Raw genomic sequence first — 12,465 nt, 5'->3', positions numbered from 1 at the left:
ACATGCAAAATAGGATTAGAGTTCACAAATTTACAAAAGTTTTCTCTTGACGCTCCACAGCCACCTCTGGCTATCTTCTCATTTCCTTGCTCTCCTTAACAGAAAAACCCATTGATTTATTTCTGCTCTCTGCCTCCAATTTCTCTTTTCCCTTTTTTCCTCTCTTCAACTCATTTCCAGCATTCAGCCCCACTAATTCACCAGAACTGGTGACCAGTGACCTTCATGTTCCTAAATCTAGTGGTCACTTTTTAGTTCCTAATCACATTTGACCTGTCATCAGAATTAACACATCACTCTTGAAATACTTTCTTCTTTTGACTTCGTGGATGGCTCTTCATTTTTTTCACCTCACTGGTCAAACCTTCAGAGTCTCTTTTGCTGGTTCTTCCTTATCTCAACATCATCAGAATGTTTTTTGTTTATATGTTTGTTTTAAAATGCTAATGTATTTCATGTATACAACTCAACATTTGGGGATAGGTATACTCTTATGAAACCATCATCATTACCAAAGCCATAGACATACCTATCACTTGACAAAGTTTCCTTTCATCCCATAACACATTCATTATATGTGTGGAAAGATCAGTTAACATAAGCTCTACCCTCCTAAAAAGTTTCCATTATACAATACAGCATTGATAGCCATAGGTGCTATGCTGTACAGTAGATTCCAGAATTGATTTATCTTATATATCTGCAACTTTGTACCTTTTGACCATCACCTCTTCATTTTCCCTTTCTTCCAGATTCTAGCAATTACCATGCTGATAGTTGCTTCTGTGAGTTTGGTTGTTTTAGATTCCACACATGAGATCATACAGTATTCTATTTCAGTGTTTGGCTTATCTCACTTAGCATAATGTCCTCCAAGTTCACCCATGATTTTTTTTTCGGCACTGGGGTTTGAACCCAGGGCCCTATGCTTACGAGGCAAGACTCTACCAACTGAGCTATATCCCCAGTCATGATTTTTTTTAACTTTTTTTTATTCATTGTACACAAATGGGGTACAACTTTTCATTTCTCTGGTTGTACACGATGTAGAGTCACACCATTTATGTAATCATACATGTACATGGGGTAATGATGTTTGTCTCATTCCATTATCTTTCCTTCCCCTGGCCCCCTCCCCACCATTCATTTCCCTCTACACAATCCAATGTTCAACTGTGAATTTTTAAATGACAAGATTTCCTTTATACTTAAGGCCAAAAGATATTCTATTATGTACATACATGTCACATTTTCTCTATTCATTCATATGTCGATGACATTTAGATGTCAATGAACATTTTGGCTATTGTCAATAATGCTGCAATGAAAATGAGAGTTTAGTATGTCTTCAAGTTCCTGAATACAGTTCCTCTGGGAAAATACTCAGAAGCAGAATTGCTAGATCATATAGTAGTTCTATTTTTACTTTTTTCAGGAAACTTCATATTGTCTTCCCTAATGGCTACACCAACTTACGTTTCCACAAGCAGTGTACCAGGGTTCCCTTTTCTCCACATCTTTTCCAACACTTATCTTTCCCATTGTAGTATTTCTAACTGGAGTAGGTGATACTTCATCATGGTATTAATTTGAACTTCCCAGATGACTACGATGTTGAGCATTTTTTATATACCTGTTGGCCACTTGTATGTCTTCTTCTGAGAAAAGACTAGGTGCTTTGTCTCTTTTTAAATTGGGTTTTGTTTTCTTGCTATTCAATCATTTGAGTTTCTTATATATTTTGGATATTAACTTCTTATCAGATATGTAGTGTGCAGATATTTTCTCCCATTATGTGGGTTGTTTCTTCACTTTGTTGATTGTTTACCTTTAGCAGGCAGAAGCTTTTTAGTTTGATATGATCTCATTTATCTATTTTTGTTGTTGTTGCTGCCATGATTTGGAGATCATACTCAAATTATCATTGCCCAGACCAATGTCAAGAGCTTTTACCTAAGTGTTCCACAAGAACTTGTTTCTAGTCTTACTTGAAATCTTTAATCTATTTTGCATATGGTATGTTTGTATATGGTGTGAGATAAGGATTTAAATCCACTCTTTGTCTATTGATATTCAGTTTTTTCCAACACAATTTATTGAGGAGACAATCCTTTCTCCATTCTATGTTCTTAGTATCTTTGTTGAAATTAGTTGACTATATATGGATGTGTTTATTTTTGGGCTCTCTATTCTGTTTCTTTGGTCAGTGTGTCTGTTTTATGCCAGTACCATGCTGTTTTGATCACTATAGCTTTGCAATATTATTTGAATTCAGGAAGCACGATACCTTTAGCTTTGTTCTTGATTAAGATTTTTTGTGTTATTTGGGATCTTTTATGGTTCCATATGAAACAATATTGTTTTCTATTTCTGTGAGAAATGCCATTGAAATTTTGATAGAGATTGCATTGAATCTACAGATTCCTTGGAATGGTATTGACATTTTAATGATATTAACTCTTTTTACCCATAAACTAGGGATATCTTTCTATTTATTTGTGTATCCTTCAATTTTTCATTAATGTTCAAAAGTTTTAAGTAGATAAATCTTTCACCTCCTTGATCAAATTTATTCCTAAGTATTTTATTCCTTTTGATGCTATTATACATGGGATTGTTTTCTGTTTCTTTTTCAAATAGTTCATTGTTAGTATATAGCAATGTAACTGATTTTTATGTTGATTTTGTATCCTGAAACTTTATGAATTCATGTATTAGTTTTAGCAGTTCTTATGTAGTCTGTAGGATTGTCTATATATATTATATGTCATCTGCAAACAGAGAAAATTTAACTTCATTCTTTCTGATTTGGATGCCTTTTATTTCTTTCTTTTGCCTGATTGCTCAGGCTATTACTATACTCTTTTGAATATAAATGGTGAGAGTGGGCATTTTTATTTCACCCCTTCTCTTAGAAGAAAAGCTTTTAACTTTTCACCATTAAGTATGATGTCAGGTACAAGTTAATAATACCTGGACTTTATTATATCAAAGGACATTGCTTTTATACCTAATTTGTTGAGAGTTTTATTTATGAAAGAATATCAAAATTTGTCACATGGCTTTTCTGTATATGTTGAAATGATAATATAATTTTACCATTCATTATTAATTGCTACACCACATTTATTTAGTTTCATATGGAAAACCATCCTTGCATCCCAAGGATAACTAATATGATTGTGGTGTATAATCCTTTTAATGTGCTACTGAATTCAGTTTGCAAATATTTTGTTGAGAATTTCTCCATCTTGTTCATTAAGGACATTGGTCTATAGTTTTCTTTTCCTGTAGCATCCTTGTATGGCTTTGATATTAGGGGAATGTTGGCTTTGTAAAATAAACTTGCAAGTGTTCTCTCCTCTTCAATTTTGGGGAAGATTTTAAGAAGGATTAGTATAACTCTTCTTTAAATGTTTGATATAATTCAACAGAGAAGCTGTCAAATCCTGTCTTTCTTTTGTAGGGGTTTTCAATTACAAATTTCAATCCTCTTACTCATTAATGACTTGTTCAGATTTCCTATTTCTCACTGATTCAATCCTGGTAAGTTGTATGTTTGTAGAAATGTATCCATTTATTTGGGGTTATCTAATTTGTTGATATGCTATTGTTCATAAGAGTCTCTTACAATTCTTTGTATTTTTGAGGCATCAGTTTTAATGTTCCCTTTTTCATTGATAACTTATTTTATTGAGTCCTCTCTTTATTTCAGAGTGTCAATTCTGTTTGTCTTTTTTAAAAAGCCAACTCTTATTCTGTTAAATTTTTCCATTGTTTTTGTTGTCTCTATTTCATTTATTTTTACTCTTATCTTTATTATTTCTTTCTGCTAATTTTGGACTTATTTTGTTTTTCTTTTTGTCATTCTTCAATGTATAAAGTTGTTTACTTGATATCATTTTTTTCTTAATGTAGGCATTTATCACTATAAACTTTCTTCTGAAAATTGTTTTTGCTGTATCCCATAGGTTTTGGTATGCTGTGCTTCCATTTTTGTTTCTTTCAAAATGCTTTTTTGATTTGCTTTTGATTTATTTTTTGACTCACTGGTTGCTCAAGAACATGTTGTTCAATTTCCATGTAATTGTAGATTTTACAATTTTCCTCCTGTTATTGATTTCTAGTTTCATATTACAGTAGTTGGAAAAGATACTTGATTTTGGTCTTATTAAATTTATTAAGACATGTGACTCAACATATGTTCTATCATGGAGAATACTCCATGGACACTTGAGAAGAATCTTGCTATTGTATAGAACGTTCTGGATATGTCTGTTAGGTCCATTTGGTCTATAATATGGTTAGAGTCTGTTACTTCTTTCCTGGTTTTCTGTCTAAATGATCTTTCCATTGCTGAAATTGGGGTATCAAAGACTCCTACTATTTTTGTACTGTTGTCTTTCTCTTTTCACTTCTAGCAATATTTGATTTATATATTTAGATGTTCTGATATTGGGTACATATGTATTTATAACTATGATACCCTCTTGATAAATGACCCCTTTATCATGATTTTTTTGCCTCTTGTGACAATCTTTGGCTTCTAATCTATTTTGTCTGATATACATACAATCGTTCTTGCTTTCTTTTGTTTACCATTTGCATAAAATATCTTTTATATTCCTCTGGTTTCAGCCATTGTGTATCCTTAATGCTACAATGAGTCTTTTATAGGCATCATATAGCTGAATCTTCCATTTAGCCACTTTATTATGCCTTTTGATTAGAGAATTTATCTACATTTAAAGTAATTACATAACGTTGTCATTACTTTTGACATTTTTTGATTACCATGAGGTTTACATTCTCAAAGTTAGAGTGGTTTATTTTAAGTCAATCATAAATTTGATCCCATGCAAATATTATACATTTACTTGTCCTCTCACCAATATTTTGTTATTGATGTCACAATTTACATATTTTTATATTGTGTATCTATTAATACATTTTGCAGCTACATTTGTTAATACTTTTATCTTTTAACCCTTATGTTAGAGTTAAAAGTGATTTACATACCACCATATTAGCATATTTTATTGTAGTTATTAAATTTATTTATTTTATGTGTTTAATGAGGATTTGACTTTATCAATTTTTGTCTTTATCAATTTTTATTATCTGTATGTGTGATTTCCCAGATGTACTTTTCAGAGTTATTTTTTTAAGATCCAAGAAAATTTTTCACTGGGATTTTAACTGGAATTGTGTTAAGCCCTATAAATTAGTTGGGGAAGAGTTGAAATCTTTACCTGTCAGTTTTTCCACTGATAAACACACTATTTATTCTAGTTTTCTGTAAAGTATCCCAATAAAGCTTTCTAGTCTTCTGCGTGTATTTCTTGTTAACACTATCCTTTAGCAGAGCATGTCTATAATTTTGTCTTGCTGTCTGGATATACTCCCAATCCCTATTTGAAATCAGAGCTATGGACACTGTTCTCAAGCTGTTTGGACTCTGTGAAGATGTTAGGTGCAGAAAGTACACCAGGTACTTCTTCAGTTGACAGCTAGGGCACCAGAAAACTACCCCACCTTTCTCCTCTGAGCACTATTCCCCTACTGTCCCTGCAGTGACAGTAAAGGAGTTCCTGGCTACAATGTCACCCAATAGCTAATTGGACTGCATATAGGCACCTGTCTCAAAGTAATCCAGTATATTCTTTACCTGGGACAAATTAAGAAGTTACCATGTCTACCTCTAGGTCTCTAATTTGATAACATGTATGCACTGAAGCTGCTGTGGGTCATGCTTTTCCACCTGGATCCCAGATAAAAAAGAGGAAAATAATCTGTAAAAGGAAAGGGAAGGCAAAATAGACACAGGAAGAAGAGAAACGAGCATCAGACACAAAGACCTGGTGGCATTTGAGTCTCTGATTTCACCTCTTTCCAGAGATTTAGCTATGTCCCTGCCCTTGAGCTGTCTGAAAGAGGCCAGAAAAGGTCTCTTTTTTTTTCTGACTTAGACTAGCTCCAATGCATTTCTATTATTTCATCCAATAATCATCCCTAAAACAGAGAGAAGGTGAATAGGATCCATGTCCCATGGGTTTTCAGGCCCCAGAGCTAAAAATTGAAGCTCAGAAGAGTCTGAAAGAGGGCAAATGCCAGGAAGACCAGAGAAGGAACAAGCTAAAATAGACCTAGGTCCGTCTGACCCGTCTGTCACTGTGCTTCCCAGGCACATGCTACTTCTGATCAGGAAGGGACTGATCCCATGTTGGGGAATATAATTTTTGATGCTACATAACCTCTCTTGCAGAAATGTGAAATACCTATCAGTCTCAGCAGCAACAACTATAAAATATTTATGGTAACTAGCTAAAAGTTTCCATCTTCATCTTTTAAAATTTTAAAGTCTCTGAAATCAGAGACTCAAATACTTCCAGGTGTTTGAGTTCTGAAGATGCTAGTATCCTGTAAAGCTAGGATTGCTGAGCTGGATAAAGAAGTGATTTGAAATAAGGAGAAAACCTGAGAGATGGGGTGATGACGAAGTTTAGGTATTAGCTTTACCAGCAAGCATGTGGTTGGCCCTGCTCCTTTGTCATTCTACTACATCCTAAATGGAGACTGCTCTGTCAATATAAAGCCCAGAGTGAAGATGACATGGAGCAGGCTGAAGCTGGTCCATCGTAGACATGTAGTGTGAACACACAGCCTTTGAGATCTGAAGGTCTTTTTTAGTCCATATATAAACTATCCTATACTGACTAATCCATATATCTTGCTCTATATTAGTTCTATAAAGGCAGGCCATGTCTTATTTGACTTGTACCCCCAGCATATAGCACAGTGCCAAGCACATAATAAACACTCAAATAATAATAAATGAGTGAAAACTTTCTGGATTTCATCTGTACAGCAAGCTTTCTTCAAATGCTAACATGCCTTTATTTCTATAATTTCAAAAATAAAAGGTTCTGTGTTTCCTTCTGAAACACCCACACACCAGCCAAAGCTTCATTTCAACCTGAATTTTCTTTCTTTTCTAATGAAAAGCTTTGTATATGCTTACAGCGCTGCAAGAACTGCTTAGGATTTTAAAATTCTAGTGCAATCAAGCCAGACAGGCAAGAAATTAAACACTAAGAATGCCTTATCTGTCTCTGAGTGATGTCTTCCACCTCCACCCACTATTGCTGCTGACTTGGGCAAGTACACCTGCTGTTCATAGACCATCTGAAATTACCTCCAAGAAGGAATTACTTTGAGAATAAGGATTATAATTAAACAGTAATTGAAGTTTCCTGTGGTTTTATACATGGGTTTTATCTAATGCCTAAGTGGATGAACTACATAGCTTAAAAGTCAGCATGGAATTAGATGTTTGCACAAGTGAGAGGAAGTCTCTGCTCAGTGATCTTGCTTTCTTTAGAACCCAATTTGATTTCCAGCACTATCGTCAGAGCACCCACCCAACAATGACATCTGTTCAACCCTTCTAAAGTGACTTTCAGAGAACAAGGAATATTAGAGTTGAGATGGACCTCAGCCAGCTCCTCATCCAAAACCTTTGTTCCACAAGAAGTTGAAATCCAGGAAGGTAAAGTGACTTCCCCCACGTTACAGGTAGATGAGGGAATAATCAAGGGACTTAGGAGGTAAAACTATGATGACTTATTCGACGTAGATTGTTAGGGAGAGAAAGGAGTATAGGACAATTCCAAATGTTCTCAGTTGATGAATGGAAGGAATGATGGGGTCAAATGAGAAAGGGCAAGTTTGGGGGAAATATCATGAGTTCAATTTGTGTCATGTTGAGTGTCTATACACCATCAAGACAGCAATATCAAGCAAACAATTGAATATTATAGATCTGAAGCCCAGGAAAGAGGACAAGCTAAAGAGATTTGGGAATCATCAGTTGATCCAGGTGTTTGAAAACAGCATAGCATGAGAAAGAAGAGAAGAGAAATCAGGGGAGGAGATTGCCAAAGATAGAAAGAGCTGAACATCAATATCTAAAGGGTCTGTTGGACACATAATGGGGGGTGGGAGGGGTTAGTGTTAGGGTTAGAGTTAGGGTTAGGGAGGGGGGCAAGAATGGAGGAAGAAAGGACTGTAAATAGGGAAAAGAGGGGTGGGAGGGGTGGGAGGGAAGGGAAAAAATAACGGAATGAATCAAACAACATTACCCTATGTAAATTTATGATTACACAAATGGTATGCCTTTACGCCATGTATAAACAGAGAAACAACATGTATCCCATTTGTTTACAATAAAAAATAAAAATAAAAAAATAAAGGGTCTGTTGGGGAAATAAATAGATAGATAAATAGATAGATAGATACATTGATACATAGAACATTAGTTTTTGCCTTCAAATGAGTGGTCAGGAAGGTATGGCAGAAATCTGATAAAATGATGTGAGTACAGGGAAGAGAAGGTTTCAGAAATGGAAAAGTGCTCAACATTTGGAGCACATGCAGATAATTAATTTTCCAGTTTTCATTCTCCTTTTTTTCCTTACTAAAACCCCCTGACTTTCTTTCAGAGAAGCAATGAATCTGGGAAACAAACCAACAGATTTTATTTCCTAGGCTCCTTGGTAGCCCACATTACATCCTTCTGGCCAGTTATAAACAGATAACCTATCTACTTGGTGGGACTGTGAGGAAAACTGTTATTTTTGTGATACAAATAGCTATACCTCACTTTTTCATTCTTTCTCCTTTCTTCAGTCTTAATGGAGTCTATGCACTAAGGGGCAGCACCTATCTAATGCACATGAGCACAAAAGACGACACAAAACAGATCATGCAGTGAAAATCGAGAAGAAAACTTCTTCCCAATTCATCTACTTGAACGAGTGAGAAACCTGGGAATCAACCTTGGTTCCTGCCTGTCTCACTTCATTGTGCTCCAAACACTTGATCCAACACTTAAATACCCGTCAGATCCGCTTTTTTCTAACCACCTCTACTGGCCTGACATTCTTCAGGTCCACATTTTGTCGTGTCTGGTTTGCTGAACCACCCTCCTAAGAAGTCTCCCTGCTCCCAAACTTACCACCTCCAAACTGCTCTCTCACCTGCTATTGCTATCTGTCAAAGATTGAACACCTTTTCGTGGATCACTGCTTTAAATACTTCCACTGTTTTTCATTGCTAGTGGATAAAGTCAAGAGTCCTTAGTTTCACAGACAGGTCTTTTTATGATTTTGGTCCTGCCCTACACGATGAAGACACTGATTATCATGATACGGGGAGAGGGTGGGGAGGGTGTGGAGAACATGTTTCAGTCATGTTTTGAACAGGGACCAAGTACCAAAGCACAGTAATTATCACAATGCTCTTCCATATACATGGTATTAATATTCCCATTTTACAGATAGAAAGACTAATTCCCAGAAAGATTAAGTCACATTCCCAGGAACAAACACCTACTTTACTTGAAGACCTAGACGTCACAATTCTTTCCTCCAAGGTAGCGCCTTGACATGAAAGAATGTATTCCTCGCCATCCTGTTGCCCTCTACCCTCCTCTACCCTAAATGGCAATCACAGCCAAATCCAGATTTGCCCCAGGGGCCAGAGGAATCTCTGTGGACGACCCAGAGGGAAGAACACCTGTGTTCTCTACGCCAGTTTCAGCAAGGCAGGAGAGAATCGCCCAGAGCTGAGCAGTGTGGGGTGGCTGGCTGTCCTGACCTGCGAAATCCAAGCCCTTCTTCCTCGTTCGCGGGGTCCGGACTGGGAGCCCTTATCTCTAGCCCCAGCCAACCTGGCTAGGGCAGCGGTGTATTGGGAGTGGGATCGGAAGTTCCAGAGCTCTGCCGGGTCCAGAGCTGGAAGACCACTGGGAAAGCACTAGAGTGCCTTCCCCCACGGCGCAAGCAAGACCTGGAACCCACCCTTACCACCAACTCAGCCTAGGGGCTCGGGCTGTGTGCTTCGGCAGCGCAGCCTGCTTCGCTGCAAGGGCGCTTTCGCGCGCGCGGTTGCCCAGCTCCGGGCAGAACTGTCTACAGGCACCCGGTCCCACCACGGGTACAGCCCTCCGCACCCGGAGAGCTGCGAGGCTAAGAGGGCAGTTGGAGAGCCAGGGCAGCGGATCACCCAGATTTGCAACTGAAGAAGAGTGAGGGGTTCCGGAGGACATCTTCAGCTGGCAGCTAACTCCCTACACCCCGAAGTTGGAACCCAGATTCGAACATCCTACCGGCTGCCCAGTAGGCATACCGACCTGGGTTCTCGTCTCTGACCACCCACAGCATCGCGCCCTTAATCCTCCCCGGGCACGGAAACGGGTCCTGCCACCTGCTCGGCGCTCCCAGCCAGAAGGACAACGAACCGCGACTGCTCCCAGCAGCCTCGACGAAACCCTGGGCAGCCCCTTCCGCCCGGTGGCCTCCCCCAGGGGTCTGACCCCCCTCGCGCCCCCGCGCGTCCTTCTTTGTTTCTGAGCTTGCTCTGAAAGTGATGTAACGAGGCCAGGCTGGCGATCCGCTTTCCCTCTTTGCCAGACTGAGTCCTTCCTCCCTCCCCCCTGCGCCGGGCGCTCTGAGCGCGGAGTGGGCGCTGGGCTGCGCGGAGGCTCTGCTTCCAGAGCCCTGGGGACCCACGGCCACCGCCAGAAAAGACTCCCCCACGTCTCCCCTCCTGGATGCAGAGTCAGTGGGGAAAACCAGGCTTTTCTCCCAGAACTAAGAGAGAGAATTGAGGGGCAGCTGCTGCGAAGGTTTCTGAGGAGACTCAGTCTGACTTCTTTCCCTACCCCTGGAGGAGGCAAGAAACCTCAGGTAACTCAATGACCCTAGTTGGTGCATGTTTAAATCAGAACGAGACAAGGATTACAGTAGGGAGGGGGGGACACAGAGGAGAGACAGAGACAGAGAAGGACAGAGAGGCAGAGATTGCAAGAGAAACTGGGAGAAACAGAGATTGCAAGAGAGAGAGATAAAGAAGCAGGAAGACAGAGATCAGGACTGAAAGACTCTTGAGAGTCAAAGAGCAAGAAAGAGACGGAGTGGATGGGTGGGAACTTGAATATTTTTTTAACCCACTCTGCTTTTACCTCTGACAGAAAACAAGAACACTGCTTCCTGATCAACAAACAGCCCCCAACCTGGATGGAGTGAAAGATGCGGCCTGATGACATTAATCCGAGGACTGGGCTGGTGGTGGCCCTGGTTAGTGTCTTCCTGGTCTTTGGTTTCATGTTCACTGTCTCTGGGATGAAGGGCGAGACTCTGGGAAACATCCCCCTCCTGGCCATCGGACCTGCCATCTGCCTACCAGGCATCGCAGCCATTGCTCTGGCAAGGAAAACCGAGGGATGTACCAAGTGGCCTGAGAACGAGCTGCTGTGGGTCCGCAAATTGCCCTGCTTCCGGAAACCCAAAGACAAGGAGGTAGTGGAACTGCTGAGGACCCCTTCAGACCTGGAGTCAGGCAAAGGAAGCTCAGATGAGCTGGCTAAGAAGGCAGGCCTCAGAGGGAAGCCGCTCCCACTGGGGCAGGGCGAGGTTCCTATGGCCAGCTCCATCACCACCCCCACACCCACGGAGGAAGGAGAATGCCAGAGCCTGGTCCAGAGTGGGCATCAGGAGGAGACATCCAAATACCTGGATGGCTACTGTCCTTCAGGCAGTTCCCTCACCCACAGTGCCTTGGAAGCCAAGTGCTCAGCCTGGGACAAATCTGAATGCCCTGAGCCTGAGGACAGCATCTTCTTTGTGCCCCAGGACAGTATCATTGTCTGCTCCTACAAGCAGAAAAGCCCCTATGACAGATACTGTTGTTACATCAACCAGAGCCAAGGCAGGTGGGACCACGAGACAATAGTCTAAGCTCTCGCCCAAGGGTCCCTGTGCTGATAGAAACATGACTGCACCCAACTCCCAATGGAGGGAGTTGCTCTGCTCCAAAAGTCTTCACACTGTTAAAAATCAACATGGTATGTGATGGTTGTGCAAACCTCTGATGCCTGAGAGTCATGTAAATAGGCATGTTGGGGACAAAATTTTAGGAAAGGATGATGATGATTAAGGATACTAGAAGAGGCAGTGTGTAGGAAAGGAAGTAGTTCCAATTACATCTTAAATTTTTTAAAAATGTTGACTGTTTTGAAGATAACCCCAAAAGTGCTTCCAGCACATGCTGAAAGCAAGATAAATCTGGAGTGGGTCACAGATGCCAGTCATCAAATGATGCATGGACTATCCACAGGGAAACTAAGTTGCTTTATGTCTGAAGAATTTGAAAGAAAAAACTTAGTGCTCTATTATATGAAATGATTTTTGTCTGGCAAAAAGCTTTTCACACTTGGTAATGGCTGAAACAAAAAAAAAAATCAAGATAGAATAGTTAAAATCTCCTTAGATGGGATAGTTTTTGGAAATAGGGGAGTTAAAATTTTGTAATTAAGTTTTATGGCATTATCCTCTGACAAGATCATGATTTCAAATAAAGTAAGTGTGACAAGTCATGTGAAAAATAATATTTTTAGGTGACTAT

The 12,465-nt window shown here is 39.6% G+C and overlaps 1 protein-coding gene across 1 annotated transcript; it reads left to right on the top strand.

The window, feature by feature from the left end:
• The first annotated feature begins 11,090 nt into the window (after positions 1-11,090).
• Tmem215 (transmembrane protein 215) lies at positions 11,091-11,798 on the top strand. Its single transcript, XM_047523713.1, has one exon. The coding sequence runs from the start codon at positions 11,091-11,093 to the stop codon at positions 11,796-11,798; it is 708 nt and encodes a 235-aa protein (XP_047379669.1).
• The last annotated feature ends 667 nt before the right edge of the window (positions 11,799-12,465 follow it).

Source organism: Sciurus carolinensis, chromosome 14 (genome assembly GCF_902686445.1).
Source record: "Sciurus carolinensis chromosome 14, mSciCar1.2, whole genome shotgun sequence".
NCBI classification, from domain to species: domain Eukaryota; kingdom Metazoa; phylum Chordata; class Mammalia; order Rodentia; family Sciuridae; genus Sciurus; species Sciurus carolinensis.
This window is presented reverse-complemented; position numbering and strand designations above follow the sequence as displayed.